This window comes from Xiphophorus maculatus, chromosome 10, assembly GCF_002775205.1.
Source record: "Xiphophorus maculatus strain JP 163 A chromosome 10, X_maculatus-5.0-male, whole genome shotgun sequence".
Taxonomy (NCBI): domain Eukaryota; kingdom Metazoa; phylum Chordata; class Actinopteri; order Cyprinodontiformes; family Poeciliidae; genus Xiphophorus; species Xiphophorus maculatus.
In genome coordinates this window covers 19,151,548-19,168,084 of record NC_036452.1, presented here as the reverse complement: position 1 = coordinate 19,168,084, position 16,537 = coordinate 19,151,548, and the positions used below count along the sequence as shown (strand labels likewise).

At 43.6% G+C, this 16,537-nt stretch overlaps 1 protein-coding gene across 3 annotated transcripts in view; it reads left to right on the top strand.

The window, feature by feature from the left end:
- Positions 1-16,417, top strand: part of LOC102228143 (myosin-16-like) — a 52,400-nt gene extending 35,983 nt beyond the window's left edge. For all 3 annotated transcript variants that reach the window (XM_023340755.1, XM_023340754.1, XM_023340756.1), the window contains 16 exons: positions 4,730-4,816; positions 5,740-5,985; positions 6,085-6,202; positions 7,403-7,530; positions 7,603-7,799; positions 7,880-8,012; positions 9,310-9,526; positions 9,740-9,876; positions 9,967-10,070; positions 11,487-11,679; positions 12,841-13,044; positions 13,143-13,268; positions 13,335-13,505; positions 14,115-14,315; positions 14,395-14,541; positions 15,694-16,417. In XM_023340755.1, coding sequence (XP_023196523.1) covers positions 4,730-4,816; positions 5,740-5,985; positions 6,085-6,202; positions 7,403-7,530; positions 7,603-7,799; positions 7,880-8,012; positions 9,310-9,526; positions 9,740-9,876; positions 9,967-10,070; positions 11,487-11,679; positions 12,841-13,044; positions 13,143-13,268; positions 13,335-13,505; positions 14,115-14,315; positions 14,395-14,541; positions 15,694-15,846 — 2,562 coding nt within the window. In that variant the 3' untranslated portion in view covers positions 15,847-16,417. The remainder of the gene's footprint in view (positions 1-4,729; positions 4,817-5,739; positions 5,986-6,084; positions 6,203-7,402; positions 7,531-7,602; positions 7,800-7,879; positions 8,013-9,309; positions 9,527-9,739; positions 9,877-9,966; positions 10,071-11,486; positions 11,680-12,840; positions 13,045-13,142; positions 13,269-13,334; positions 13,506-14,114; positions 14,316-14,394; positions 14,542-15,693) is intronic.
- Positions 16,418-16,537: the final 120 nt, after the last annotated feature.

The following is a 16,537-nucleotide window of genomic DNA, read 5'->3' as shown; positions in this document are numbered from 1 at the left end:
TAAGTGAAGCTTTCTGAAAACAAAACACGTCTGCGTCATATAAAGCTTATCTACTGAGGAGCTTCAAGTGTGTGTTAGTCCCCTCTTAAAGCCTGTGTGTGTTTAAGCCCTCATACAGTAGGTACTTCACCCGGAGTGTTGAACGGAGTGACAGCGGGCCTGAGGGCGTGTTGTCCACACCTCTCCCCATTCTGGGTGGTATTCTGTTAACGGTGCTAGCTGGGAGCCCCTCCGGCCCCCGAAAAGCCGCAGAGCGGAGCCGGAGGCACGCGGAGGCTTGCAGGTCTTTATCTGTTCGGCAGCCTCCGTCTTCGGAGCGGCTCAATTACAACATACCTCGGCTGCAGACAGGCTCGCCATTGTTAGGCTCTGCTCCTCGGGTCGCACTCGGCCTGATAGCATCAGGAGAGGCAGAGCGACAGACAGCGCGCTTTTTTTCCAGTGGATCCTCTCCCGAGTGGAATGCCAGGCAGCCAGTCACACACACACAGTTTCTTACAGAGGCATATATGCTCTAAGGAGGCGCTGACACCAACCCTGTTTAGTCCTCAACTCTGGTCCGCCTACAAATCTCGGTATCAATTCGGTTGAGGTTGAACTCTGGCGCAGTTCAAATGCACATGTGGATTCTAGCAGAATGGAGTCCGCTCCAAAAGCAGAAATTGGACAATAGAGCAGGGCATTCTGGGTAAATACAACCAAAACAAACAAGTCTGAAAGGCCCAGTTTGGTCAAACTAAGTCAAACTGTCAGCTGAAAATGGAACAAATGCTGCAACTTTGGTCCCCAAACATCTACTGGACTGTGAGGTGTGAAAACATCCCAACACTCAAAGCTCACAACAAACATATGAATCTGTGAGCAGCATTCAGCTAATGTTGTAAATACATTTATTTCCAGCTTTATTTTATGGAAATACAGATTATACAATGACGCAAAATCAAAAGATCCCTGCATTATTTCGTGGCGATGCATAATTGTCGCTTTATTGCAACTTTCCACAAAAAACGGCATTTAATCGACTGCTGACTCCCACCTGCAGGTGGCAGTATGTGTTTTACTTCTGCTGCACTGCTGCCTCGGCTTTACCTGATTACAAGATGTAGTCCATGATCGATGTGGCGAGTGACAAAAATCAAGCTATTCAAGTTCTTGAAAGAGTAAATATGTTTTTGTGTCTGTTTGCTTTTTCTTTTCTTTTCTTTGTGTATTTTGCATGTAGATCCTGGAATGGGCTTGAATGAGTGAAAACATTGCAAAATTTCTTGCAAATATTTCTAAAGTAGCGTCACATAATTTTAGTTTTTGATTGCTTTTATTGTAAAAAAAAATAAAAATACAAAAACAATTGCAAAAGGGATTTTTTTTTTTCAAAAGTCTTTGAAAGTCTTTTTGTTTTCAGAAGTCTTTTTAAAAGACTAAATGTAAGTCTATGTTAGTCAAGGTTGAACTCAATTTGTAAACGACTAAGTTGAATAATAACGTTAATCAAACAGACACTATCCGTGTTTCCATCAAAGGTTTTTCTTAATGTAGATTTTGAGGAATTGCATTAGAAAAGAAAAAATTCAAAGTAACTACCTCAATTTCGCTCGCTTGTGATGGTTTTTGGACCTGTGCTTTACGGGAGGAATGTCTGGGTCAGACGTGTGGTACATTCTAGTTTTCAACTTCTACGTCTTGTTTGTTACTGACAAACATCCGAAGAAATTACACTTTTGCTTTTGCTGATTGATTCACTCCGAACCAGTAGATGAAAATTAGTTTCCCAAGCTTCCTGGTCACTTAGAAGCCCCCCCCCCCGGGGCCCACCTGCCCCGCGACTCTCCCACTCAGCTCCTGCAGACTAGCCAGCAGCAATTAGCAAACACCTGGTGGGAGTCTGCATCTAATGAGCTCGTTATAGGAGCCACTTCTCAGTGAAACGCTGGTAAAAACGCTGTTAAAGAGTTAATAGAGGAGCCATGTTGTGATGACTTACTGAAGGCACAGTTTTAGAAAGAGCAGGAGTTTCTTAAAGAGGCAGAGGCCCAATTTCAGGGCATTAAATTACAAAGTCAAATTTCTTTTAAGTCCTATTTGACCTATATAACAACTTAAACTAACATAGTTACTTGATATGAAATGGCACTATGTGCCTGGAAAACACATTTAAAATCGATTTGTGTTTATACGAAACAAAAATGTTAGGAAACAGCAGGAAAGGTATTGACTACTCATAACTTCCCGGCAGAACCCCACTTAGGGAGGAAAACGTACTCTGTTTACCCCTGCTAGACGTTAAGCCGTGCTCGGGATTTGTTTTGTCTCTTTCTTTTATGTAGCTTAGCCTAGCGAGGCTTATGCTGTTTTTAACCAGAAAGGCGTGAAGGAACGGAACATTGGACATCTGTAAAGCTTGGGTTTCTTCAGCGGGATGGATGAGCACCGCAAAGCTTTTCTGTAAACGCGCCTTTGTGCGTGCGTGTGGGTGTGTGGGCGTGTGTGTGTGTGTGTGTGTGGGTGTGTGTGTGTGTGTGGGTGTGTGGGCGTGTGTGGGTGTGCACGGAGACAAACAACTCCTCCACGCTCTTGTGCAAACGGGGGGATGACTCTGCCGTCTGCAGCTGCAGCAGGGCGCTCTCGGGGGGGTCCTTCCAGCTCATGAATGGAGGGAGCGGTGTCGTGTGGTGTTGACTCAGCCATCGGAGCGGTCCAGGTCCAGGCCGATGAGTGAGCCCAGTGTTCGGGGTTAGAGGGGGCGGGGCTTCACAGGACAGGTGGACGTTATTTTTTGGGGGCGAGCAGGTGGGCCAGGGGGGTGGGTTGTAACGAAGACCTCCGGTGTGAGGCATCTGTTTTCCGTTGCCCTGCCAGAGGTGTGCAGGCGGATGTGGCTCATTGTTGTGGTCCGGGGGGCCTGAGACTCACGGCTAACTTGTCTCAACATCTACGCCTGCCTTTAAACCGGTTGTAAAAAAAAAAAAGAAAAAACGGGGGGGGAAACCAGGGGGCGCCGTAAAAATAACAGGTACGTCAGCTTTGCTCACGAAGAGAGAGTTTTACCTCAACGTGACGCGTGTGGCGCTTTAGAGTAAAAAAAAAAAAAAAGCCTTACATTTTTTATTTAATAATTCTTGCAACGTGAAGTTCAAAATGTCACAGTATTAACTTTCCTTGTTATTAGTGTTGTTTTATTTTGCGTTCACCTCGTTGGAATCATTCAGTCATTAGGTGTTATTTGGTATTTTTGTGGCCGAAACTAAAGAAACACAAGCTAATAAGGTCGATCATGAAATGTAATAATTTTAAGGACATAATTTTATAAGGTTGCCACGTCGCCAACATTTAAAATAATAACAAAACTCCTATAGCATTTCAATACGTGTCAAAGTGAGATAATACGGTCACAGTCCGTAATGTTTCCAGTGAGGCTCATTTGTCAGATTCAAAGGACCTTTTGAAAATAACTTTACTTAAGCAGGTATTAAAATGTTTTGATCGGTCAGATGTGATACGTTTATCTAAAATGTAGTGTTTTCATTAGCTGTAAGCGCAAATAGAGGCTTGAAAACAGTCTGTGTTTTATTTCAATAGATGAATTTTTCAGTAATACTCAAATTTATTGAATATAACTGTACACCAGCACTTCCTGCTGTATTTGTGTTATTTCCCCCAAAAAATTAAAATAGTATCAAAACGGTTAGCTTAACGGTGTGTTCGAGTTGTAGGCAGTTTTTTCCGTTTTCTCTGAAGCGCCTAATGATTAAGGTCAGATTTGTTTACAGTGACTCAGTTTTATTTGTTTTTAGTTTGTTTATGTGTTCTGGATATTTAAAATGTCTTCCAGGTCCAGCACTAAATGTTAGAAATCAGTTTATTGGTCTTAGAATGCATGTACTTACTACTATTATTTCTAAAGTATTTAAAATACAACAGAGCAACAGAACTGCTGTACAAACATATAAAGCTGTAGGTGGACAAGGTCAAGAAGTTAGCAGAAAACAATAAGACAACTATAAGAACTTGTATTTTTATGCCATTTTTACGCTGTTAGCTAACAACGCTCTCAGGGCGACGATATTATTGCTTATCGCAATAATTTCTGAGACAAATTAATCGCCCAATGATGTTTATCGTGACAGACCCACTTGGCCTTTTCAAGTTATAGACATTTTGAAATCTTCAGCATCACTTTGTGCTGGAGTTGTTTTACAATGACTCCATCTTGGAAAACCGTTTCACATAAACGATGAAATTCCCAAACATTTCAAACCCGTCATCTTTTAGTCCTAGATTCTGACTAACAAGGATCTGTCACGTGCTGTTCATTACTGCAGCGCCACCATGTGGATGAAATATCAGTGTTTTGGGTTTAATGGACCTGCTAAGTTTGATGTGATCACATGAAGAAGCTGGTCTAAGAGAACAACGGCTCTTTGCTCAAGAATGTTAACGAAGAACATCAGCAGTAAAACAAAGAGTATCAGTTAGCCTCAACAGGAAACAGGAAACAGGAGCTCCATGCCCGTGTCGTTCTTATTGGATACCACTCTACTGACCTCTGACCTGAGAGCTGTCAGTCTTGCTGGACCCCTGCAGGTTAAAGGTCCCACCCCATCAGGTGGTGACTGATTCAGATTTACTTTGTGGCTGCTCTGAATTCCAGAAGATGTTTCTTGTCCCTCTGTTGGTTAAAATGTGCGCTCATCATCCTGAAGATGCTTTCTGACTGGCGTGCGTTTGGCAGGCGGAGAAGCAGAGAGCCGACCTCACCAGGGAACTCGATGAACTCACCGACCGGCTCGAGGAGGCAGGAGGCGTCACGGCTTCACAGGTTCGCCCTCTGAAAAAGGATAAAGATAAAAAGTTTCTCTTAACACAGCAAACGTCCTGCATGTATTCTGTATTTTGTTGGGATTTGATGGGGGAAATACAGACACACAACCTCGGTGTCTAAGGTGTTTACTTTATGCCTCGTTTCATCTGACACACCAAAATGAAATCATTTGCAACCATTTTCCATCTGAACTGTAAAAATGATGACATTTATGTTAAATCCAGCTGGTCTATGAAGGCCTCAGAGGTCCAAAAAAAACAACAAATCCATTGTGGAGAAGTTTAAACAGGGAGTCCATAAAGAGTCTTAAATTCATGCATTTGAAAATAAGACCTTAAACGTCTTAGATTCATTTAAAAATGTATATTGGCGTTAAATTACACTAATCGCAAGTCTTAAAATTTGTTGTGGCAGGGAGATTTAATCTCATTTTCTGGCCTCAGGACTTTTCTGTCAGGCAAAAGGTTTGAGGCTACCGATAAGTAGCTGTCAATATATGCTAGCTAGCCAGCATGCATCAAGGATAAATCCAAATTTATTCCCAGTTGGCTGGGCGAAGCTCGTTATTGCTACCCACTCATTTCTGTTGCCAACACATGCTAGGCTAGGCGCGATCTGTGTAGAAAATCTTTTAAGCTAGGCACAAAACCACTCCACCTTGCAGCAGGACACCAACCAAATTTTATTTATTTATGTATTTATTTTAATAGGATAATTGTAATTCAGTCTGTAGAAGTGGAAAGCTAATAGAGAAATATCCCAAAAGTGTTTTTAATCAAAAAAAAAAAAAAAAAAGAAGAAGAAATCCCAATAAAATGCACTGAGGTTTGTGGCTGTACCAAAATATATATATAAAAAAACACACCTCAGTTTGGGACGATTAGAGGCAAACGTTCACGCCGAGTTTGTGTCACAAACAGATGGAGGCGAACAAGAAGCGGGAGGCCGAACTCCAGCGTCTGAGAAGAGAGCTGGACGAGTCGTCGCTCCAGTCCGAGGCGCTGGCCGCGTCCCTGAGGAAGCGGCACGGCGAGGCCGTGGCGGAGCTGAGCGAGCAGGTCGAGGCTCTGCAGCGGACCAGAGCCAAGCTGGAGAAGGACAAACAGAACCTGAGGATGGAGGCGGACGACCTGGCCGCGTCGGTGGACGGCCTGCAGAAAGCCAAGGTCGGGAAGTTAGCAGGGGTGTGTGGTTGGTGTGGTTTGAAGCGGGCGAGCGATTTTGCTGCTTTGGTCTCACGCGGCTGCGTTCGCGTTGCGGTGCAGATGTCGTCAGACGGCCAGGTGAAGAAGCTGGAGGAGCAGCTGTCTGAGGCCAACAGGAGAGGAGACGAGCTGCAGAGGACGCTGTCTGAGCTCAGTGTGGCCAAGAACAGACTGTCAGGTACACCGACTGCAAGTTAGAGTCAGTCCCAGTCAGTAAATCCAGTCACCGGTGAGAATAAAGGCCTTATTCCAAGCTCCCCTCAAAATTCATAGAGGAGTGAGACGATCTTTACAAGGTAACAGCAGCGGCAGGCAACAGCTGCTAACAAGTACCAACTCAAAGAACCTGGGCTGCAACTAACAATTATTTTAGTAATCGATTAATCTATTTGTTCTGACAATTAATCGATTTATCAGATAATAAAATTGGCACATTCTGCAGATTTTTCAGTTAACCATTTAAGCCTTTTTTATACAATATTACAAATCTATTATAAGAAGCAAACAGTCAATTGGATTGCTTTTATAGATAAGAAAACAAACGTTGTATTTTGACAATTATTCTAGTAATTAATCGGTTGCTCTGGCGATTAATCAATTAATTGGGTCAAAGAAAATAAAACATTGTATTGTGAAGATTTTTCTAGTAATCTATTGATTATTCAGATGATTAATTGGTTAATTTTGAAAAAAAAAAAAGAGAAAATTGAAAACATTGTATTGCGACCAATTAGTCTAGTTATTCTGACGATTAAACGGTTAACTGGATTAAATAAATTGGCACATTCTGCAGATTTTTAATTTAACCACTTAATAATTTTTCATACTGTTACATGGAAATAGCCATATAATTGAACGAAATAAGAAAACAAACTTTGCATCGTATTCTAGTAATCGATTAATCTATCCTTCTGACAAATAATTGGATAGAAAAATTGGCAAAAGCTGCACATTTATTTAACCACATTAGTCTTCTTTATGCAATATTAGAAATATATCCATTGATGCAAATACCCACATAATTCAATTCCTTTTTAAAATAAGAAAACAAATGGAAAATGTACATATTTTTACAGTTTTTGTTTCGTCTGACTGGGATGTTCTTCTTGATGAGCCTGCAGTTAATGATTAATCGATTACTAAACTAGTTGACGATTATTTCCACAATCGATTCCAGCCATACAACAAATACTAAAGTTTTGAGTACTGGAGGATAATGTCCATTGATTTAGTTCTAAACACAAACTCGGATCCGGGTGTTTGGACACTGTTGGACCTTCTTCACAGTCAGATCATCTCACTGTATTCTTGTTTTGTGCGTCCAGGCTGAACTAACCTTGCTTAGTCGTCAATAATCATCTCTTGTGCTTCCCGCCAGCCGATAACGTCGACGTAAGCCGACAAATGGAGGAGGCGGAGAGCAGGGCGAGCCAGCTGACCCGCTCCAAGACTCTGCTCCAGTCACAGCTGGAGGAGCTGAAGAAGCAGCTGGACGAGGAGGTCAAGGTCCGTGTCTCAGAAAACACCCGGACGGATTGGGAGCAAACGTCCGATGACCGTCCGCGTCTCTGTCGCCAGTCTAAGCAGGCGGTCGGCGGCAGCCTGAGCTCGGCGCGGCAGGAGTGCGAGGTGCTGAGGGAGCAGCTGGAGGAGGAGCAGGAGAGCAAGCAGGAGATGCAGCGCCTCGTCTCCAAGCTCAACGGCGAGCTGACGCACTGGAGGACGAAGCACGAGGCCGACGCCATCCAGCACGCCGACGAGCTGGAGGAGACCAGGTGTGTGGTGCCGCCATCGGCTAGCGCTCTGCGTGGGTTCTGTAACGTACGGCCCAACGGTAACGTGGGATTTATCGCAGGAAGAAGCTCGCAGCCAGGCTTCAGGAGGCCGAGGAAGTGGTGGAGGCCACCCAGGCGAAATGCTCCTCGCTAGAAAAAACTAAGCAGAGGCTGCAGGGAGAGGTGGAGGAACTCTGCATGGATCTGGAGAAGGTAAAAAAGAAAAAGAAAACGACCCACATTAAGGTCCAGTTTACACAGAACCACCTTTCAGTTAAAATGTTAAATTTTTGCTGCATTTCAGCCGCTCGTTTACCAAGTCTTTGGCTGCGTCTCCATTACAAATGTGCCCAGAACTTTGTCCGCCAATGTCGAAAACACAACTTAGAAACTGTGTTGTTTCCATTAATTAGGAAATTAAAATAAAATCACACAAGTAAGTTTGTTTACACCATAAGTCATTAAAAACATGATGTGCCGTCATCCTCCTACCACTTCCTGTTGTCGTCTTCGTCATTTCCGCATGTGGTAACGTCGGTTGTGAATCCCATGACCACCGTGATGCGAAAAAAAGTGTTTCCATAGCAGTTTTACACAATGCAGTAGGCTAATTTCAATTCAGCCAAAAAAAAAAGTTTTAACGAAAAGTGTGCTTTTTCAAAATTGCCGTGTTTCTTTTTGTAGTTCCAATTCGTGCAGTCATATGGTCAGTGGAAACGCAGCTTCAGGTCTCAGACTGAAACCTTTCTATTACAGTCCCGCAGAAGTACAAAGTACTCCAGAGGAGTGAAAGTCCGATGCCAGAGAAGTGAGCTAGCGATATTTCAGAAGAGAAAAGGTCGAATGACAGACGTTAGTTTCGTCCAAACAGTTGTGGCCCTAGAGAATCTCTTACGATGACAGGCTCGTCCAGTCGTGTTGCGCTCTGATTTCGTTTGTCCAAACGGATCTCGTCCTGGAGAAACGCACTGTTTTTCGCCAATCCAAACGATTGCGGCTCTTGAGAAACGTCTTCCTTTGGAAACGTCTAGTTCGGTCCAATACTCGCACTGCCACCCTTGTGTCCTTGAAAGGGTTCAAGTGTGCAGTGTGTCTTTAGCCCTCTTTGTGCCCTTGACCCACAATTTGGACTCATCCGCCTTATCCAAGTGGACTGAGGTGAAGTGTATTACCCACAATTCATCGCTTCATGTGAAGTTTTGAGTTAAAAGACGGAAATATGTTCACTGAGCTAGCCGTGTCTGTCGCCCCCCAAAAAAGATCGGTTTTCAAATAGAAATATTGAAATAATTTTTTGTTTCACTCGACCGTACATGCGTGAACACCATCAAATGTTGCTTTGTATCCAAGAAATCCTAACAAAGTCGACCCAAGGTGTCTTGGCTGTGCCGTGTAAACATGGAAGTCTTTCCAAAATCAGTTTCCGGGCAGTGTTCTCGTGTAAACGTAGCCTAAAACGTTGCAGCAGCAAACCTTTTCAGTGCAGTCACAGCATCCCACCTGACCTCAGGCCAGCAGCTGCGGTCAGGCGCTGGACAAGAAGCAGCGTGTGCTGGAGAAGCAGCTCGGCGACTGGAAGCAGAAGTGTGAGGAGCTGGTGGCCGAGGTGGAGGGCTGCCAGAAGGAGAGCAGGCAGCACGCCGCCGAGCTCTTTAAGGTCAAGACGGCTCACGAAGAGTGTCTGGAGCAGCTGGAGGCTGTACGCAGGGAGAACAAGGCCTTCCAGGGTAAGAATGACACGCATTAATGTTAATGTATTGTCAATATTGTCGTTGTAGGACTTAGATTTACTGTCTATCGTGCAGTTTGAAGCAGAATGAGTTGCGATGCACACGTCTTACATCCAGAATATCAGATGCTCACAAAGCTTTAATCCAGCAGGAAATTTAAGCTCATTGTGACGACATCTGAGTTCATTGTTGTTGTTGTTCATTGCACAGAGGAGATAGCTGACCTAACAGACCAGCTGTCCGATGGAGGTAAGTGTGTCCATGAGCTCCAGAAATCCAAGAAGAAGTTTGAGATGGAGAAAGAAGAGCTGCAGGCCTCGCTTGAGGAATCGGAGGCAGCTTTGGAGGTTTGGCACGACATCGGAAATGACATTTTTGAAGCAAAATGTACGATTGTTGTGGTAAACCATGTTTTTTTCCCCCTTTGTCTTCTCCAGGCGGAGGAGACCAAGGTGTTGAGGCTTCAGTTGGAGTTGTCCCAGGCTAAAGGAGACTTGGAGCGTCGACTGCAGGAGAAGGAGGAGGAGGCTGAAGCGGCAAGGTGAGTTTCTCCTCCTTGTCAACTTTAAGAATCTATGCAGAGAATGACGGCTGAATCAGGGTGTCCACACGTCCTTAAAAAGTCTTACATTCATGAGAGGCCTTGGATTCATTTAAAAATGTGTGTTGTCCTTAAATATGTTAATCATAGGTTTTATATATTCATTTAATCCCGTACATTCTTGTACATATTGTGTTTTCTTTATTTGTTGCGAGACTTTTCTGTCAGGCAAAGGTTTGAGTCACTCATCGCGTTCTATGACTCGAGGTGGTTGAGAAAACTACCTGCTAATTTACATTTGCAAGCTAGCGAGAGTAAATTAGTTAGCTAGCTACTTTGTTTTGTACGGAGCCCCTAAGGGGACATGGAGAGGAAAAAAAAAAGGAAAGAAATCCCGACTTATTATCTCGAGATCCCGACTTATTATCTCGAGATCCCGACTTATTATCTCGAGATCCCGACTTATTATCTCGAGATCCCGCGACATTTCTGAAAAATCGCGAGTTACTTTTTTTGGGGGGAAAGGCATGTTTTTATGCGGTAAACGTGGGGGAGTGTGTCTACATTGATAATGGAGGACGACTTATATCATTTTCTGCGGTCCAGAGATGTTCCAGAGGACTGTAGCTGGTTATTAATGAATTCTACCAAAACTGCCAAGTCGGAAAAGGACTTGCGCCGAATGAGTCCCCGCGCTCTGAAAACTCTCTTCAGATGTCTCTCACTAATACTAAATCCATGTCTGCTGTCAAGCACTGATTTAATGTGTTTATACTCAAGCCCAAGCTCGAAATAAAAATCTATATATCTACCCCATGGGTGGGTGTCCTCCATCACTGTGATTAGGTCGTTATGTACTGATGTCGGGATCTCGAGATAATAAGTCGGGATTTCTTTCCTTTTTTTTTCTCTCCATGTCCCCTTAGGGGCTCCGTAGTTTTGTGAAAAGTAAGTGCAAAATTTCCCCCATGTGGCAGGACAATGGTCAGTTTGACACTGGCTCACTTTCGTTACCAACCTAGCTAGGAGCATTTCTATGCGAAAAAACTTTTAAGCTAGGCACTATGCAGGGTGGAGAGTCATGTTCAATGTGAGGCGCACAAATTCTCTACTCAGAGGCTCAAACAGACCACAGAAATATTTTTTTTTTAATGTGGTTGACTGTAACACAGAAGGGTCCTCCTAATATCTCTTACATTTATAGCTTTTTTTGGTTTAAAGTTTGATTCAAGGTGGCATTAAAAATGTTCTTAAGTTTGACTCGAACTGTGTCTTATTATTATTATTATTATTCTGTATTAATATTTAATGCTGCGGGGGAACTGTAGAGGTAAGCCAGAGGCCGCCTCGACTTTCTGAACGAGCTTTCCTGCCCGTTTTGAGCTGCACTCTGAAAAACGACTGTCGTCTTCTCAGAAAAAGCCACCAGAGGGCGCTGGAGTCCCTGCAGGCCAGTCTGGACGTGGAGGTGAAGGGCAGAACAGAGGCGCTGAAGCTGAGGAAGAAACTGGAGGCGGACATAAACGAGCTGGAGGTGCAAGTGGACCTGCTCACCAAGAGCAACGCGGAGCTCAACAAGAACAGCAAGAAGATGCAGCAGCAGATTAAGGTCCGCTCACTTTTTTCCTCTTTCTTTTTAACGTCTTATAAACTGGTTTGATTATCCAGCCGTTTTACGTGATGGAACAACACAAAGTAATGCGCAGCTGTGAAATTAAGGAATATTGATTTAGTCGTTTTCAAGATTTTTGACTAACTCAAAAAGCTGTCCACCTAAACTAATCAACTGGGCAAAAAAAAAAAAAAAAAAAAGCAAAAAGATTTTGGATATTCAGCACTGATACGGGATATTCTGTTTTTCTTTTTCTTCCGATATTTACAATTTTCTGAGGAACAGAAAAAATTCAGTCGCTCCGTTGCGCAGAGTCGGTGTATTTATGTCCATCCATTCGTTGCTGCTTCCTCCTTTAAACATTTTCTCGAGACATTAAATAATGGAAACATTTCCTGCATGTTTGGCTTTTTTTTTCCTTCGGAGATCTTCAAGGAGTAATAAAAATCCTCGCAACATTTTTTTCCACTAAACTTCCTACATAAATCAGAACTTGAAGTGGTCACTAAGGGCTTTACAGATGTTTGACGTCTACGTTTACAGACCTTTTTTGAGATAAACGGTAATATTGTTTTGAGACCATTTTAACTCCATATAATGTTGATCACGTCAGAATGCAAGAGCACATTCTCAAATATCAAATCTTAAATTCCAATGATTATTTAACACTGGAACTGTAAGACATTTTAAATATCCAAAATAAATGAACAAAACAACTGAAAAAAAAACAAACAAACACATAAAATGATTGATAAATTCTCTGTAAACCAAAATGGGTCTATTTGAGACCAGAGCACCAGACTGAAGACTTTTATCATCCAATTTTTGGTAAGAAAAAGAGAAAAACGAATCTTGCAAATGAAAATTGTTGAGCTTTGTTATAATTTATAATTGATTTATTGCTCATGGCGACAATCCAAGATACCTGTTAGGGTCTTCATAAGACGTGTGCAGAGATTGACCTTCCAGCAGGGTGACAACCCCAAACCTACAGCCAGATGTTCTCCATCCGGTCTTGCTGACCCTGAGCCATTTAGCAAAGCTTGTTGAAATGTGCAAACTCAAGAGAACTTGAAAAGTGTGCACGTTTACGAAACTCTCCAAGGTCAGGGTATACGGACGCTTCCTTGAGGCCTCGTTGTTCCGTTTCCGCCGCAGGAGCTGCAGGCTCAGCTGGAGGAGGAGGTGCGGAGCCACGAGGAGCAGCGGGAGGAGCAGGCGGCCCTGGAGCGCCGCTGCGCCCTGCTGGTCAGCGACGGCGAGGAGACGCGCGCGGCCCTGGAGAGCGCCGACAGGGCCCGGAAAGTCCTGGAGACGGAGCTGCAGGAGGCCAACGAGAAGCACGGCGACCTCAGCGGACAGGTCGACACCGGCTTTCTGTTCCCGTAACACCCATTTGACACCAATCGGACATTTTGAACCTTTTTTCTTAATTGTTTTATGTTTTTTGCCGCGTACAGTTTCAGTCCGCCCTGACCGGGCGGAGGAAGCTGGAGGTGGACCTGCAGGCTCTGCAGCAGGAACACGAGGAGCTGCAGACGGAGATGAGAGGCTGCGCCGACAAGGTCAAGAAGGCCGGCTGCGAGGTAAGACTCAGGACGCCGCCGCGCGCCGCGTACCTTTAAACGCCACAAAACGCTGTGCTCCGTCAGCTGGCGCGAGTCGGAGAGGAGCTGCGGCTGGAGCAGGAGCACGCGCTTCACCTGGAGAGGGTGAAGAAAAGTCTGGAAGGCCAGATCAAAGACATGAGCGGCAGGCTGGACGAGGCCGAACAGATGGCTCTGAAAGGAGGGAAGAAGATCATCCAGAAGCTGGAGGGGAAGGTCAGTTCATAGAAAAACTGCTTCACTTCTCCAATACTGACGATCCACACTGCAGGTGGGCCGGACAAGTCGGTGTCAGTATCGTGGTGAGATCTGTACTTTTAAGATTTCACTTTGAAATTTCAGGTGTAATGTTAACAGAATAAAAACGCAGTTATAGGAGAACGTCTTAAAATTACAAGGGAAAACAAGCTGTTTTAGTAAGAAAGAAATCTAATGTAATTGAATTTCAGTTATTTTTTTATGTCTGGCTTCGCATAAAATTACTACTTAATTTTCCTAATATTACGGCTTATTATGTCTGACTTTGTTCTCGTGTTATTTTGACTTTGCCAGATGACTTTATGGCATGGCTTCGTATGACTGTATTTATTGTTATAACGATAAAAGAAAAAAATCTTAGACGGATCTTTTATATTTTGTCACACAGTTGAATTATATTATAGAAACAAGATGAGTCCCAAGAGCCTTGGGACGTGCTGAAAGTCCAAATTTTTCAAAAACATGTCATTTCCGATAACCAAAAATTCGACAGCCCTGTACTCTCTGTATGTATGTCTGCGTAGCACACGCTCAGGCTGCACCTGCAGAAAACGTGACTCTGTGCAGGTCAAGGAGCTGGAGCTGGAGCTGGACTCGGAGCAGAAGCGGCACGCCGAGACGGTGAAGACGCTGCGGAAGAACGAGCGGCGCCTGAAGGAGCTGCTGTTCCAGTCCGAGGAGGACCAGAAGAACCAGCAGCGGATGCAGGAGCTGGTGGAGCGGCTGCAGAACAAGATGAAGGCCTACAAGAGACAAGTGGAGGAGGCGGTACGCCGCGCCGCCGCTCTGAATTGTCTGGGTGGCTTTGTGCTTGTCTGCGTCTCACCATGTGCTGTCGCCCCGTCAGGAGGAGCAGGCCAACATGAACCTGGCGAAGTACAGGAAGACCGTCCACGAGCTGGACGACGCGGAGGAGCGGGCCGACATCGCAGAGTCGGCGCTGACTAAGATCAGGACCAAGAACCGGGGCAGCTTCGGCAAGGGACACTCCTCTGTAAGGAGAACAAAAGTCATCTGTTTCTGACAAACCTGTTCCCCGTCTGCAGCACAACATGGAACCCCATTTGTTTTGCTGGGATTTTATGTGATAAACCAACAAAACGTTTTGCATTATTGAGAAGTGGAAGAAATGGAGGTTTGCTAAAAGTGTCTTACACTTAAAAATAGTAAAAGATTTAGCGTAGGAAAAAAAACCCCTAAAAATATACAAAATAAACTCGGGCTTCAGTAGTTTATATCAAAGCTTATTCATGTGGTAGAGTGGCCTAGTCAAAGTCCAGATCTGAATCCTACTGACAATCTAAATCAATAGGAATATATATCGCGATACACACATGATCAATATCAGTAACTAAAATGCCTGATAGAAAGTTAAACGTTCATTATATAGAATATTCCATGAACTCAGACGCTGAACCGCACAGCATTCTGGGAGATGCAGGCAGAGGAAAGGCTTTTGCTGCTCAACCGCTCACACCCAGCTAAGCATGGCACCAACTCACTTGCTCACGCCTTGGCTACCTAGCAACAAACTTTTGAGTAACTTGTGATTACCTAGCAACTACCTGTTGAGTAACATGTGGTTACCTAGCAACAACCTGTTGAGTAACATGCGCAGCAGCAGTTTCATGTTTCACCTCTGTTCCTCATAACTGCTAAAAAATAAAAAACACGACAGTAAAGAGAAAGCTGTGGATAAAACAGGAAAGATTACACCAGCAATTTGGTTGAATTTCAAATATACATATAAAAAAATTAATAATTCTTGATATCCACTGATAAGAAAGGCTTTTATTCTGATAAGTTTTACAGCCACATTGTTCCATCCTGGTTATTGTTGCTATGAAGAATGGCGGAAAGCAGAGGCACAAACCCCAAAAGTTTTCCTGCTGGTTTTTGGTCCTGCAAACTCAGGAATACAAATACAAACCACACTTCAATGCGGCAGCCCAACAAAGAAATTAAGAAAAATAACATAAAATTTAATTAAAACTCGTTGAAGTTTACGGCGGTAATATGGCAAAACTCAACAACATTCAAGATACTATAACACCGTTTAATGTTTAAAGCTTATGGATTGACCCTGTCGGTGTGAGTGTGTTTGGAGTGTGTTTCCGTCCTGAAAGCAACGTGTTTTCTCCGGCAGGGTTACAGCACTCCGTACCCGGGCCTGGTCCGGTCGCCCAGCTCTGTGGGATCCGAGGGGAGAGGGGAGAAGATCCTGAACGACGACAGCGAGTCGGTCAGCTCCCTCATTCCGGCTTACCTCAACTCCCTCAAGAAGCTCATGATCGATTAGCCGGACTTTACATTCGAATGTCCTCTGCAGAGACAAGCAGCGCTGCAGCGTTGGAACATCAGCAATACGTTACCAGGACTTTATGTTCTTCATATATAATGGGAGTCACAACTTCCTGTGTGTTTTCCTGTCCTCCTCCACCACTGACATGCTCCAGCTTTAAACATTTCTGCTTTTAAATGCAACAGAGCTGATTTTTGTTAATGCAAATGCTAAATTCCTGTTTGGTGTTCTCTGCTAAGCTTTCTTAAAAAACAAGTCGTCTGTCTTTCCAACATTTAGTTCTGATTTAAAATGCTTTCAGGGAGCTTTGGTTGCTTGAGTTGGTAACTCAGATGCTGACATGGGGAATGGTTTCAAGATCAACAAGCGATAATTCAATCAATCAATACCCTGTTTCCTATCAATGTTAAGTGTGTTTTCAATGTATTTTATCTAAAAGTGTAACTCTGTCCAAACCTGTACCCAAAGTTTTATGTCGGCGCCTAATGATGAAAGAAGGTCTGATCAAATCATGTACTGTTTTAATGTGAAAATGTCTTCTTTTATAAAATAAATACTTTTTCTTTTCTGCCTTTTCCTTTTATTTCCAACATAAAACAAATGTTTTGACATTAGATGGATTTTTAATTATCCACAGCAAACTGACCAACCCTTAATTATTCATTAAAAAAAAGATATTCAATTTCTT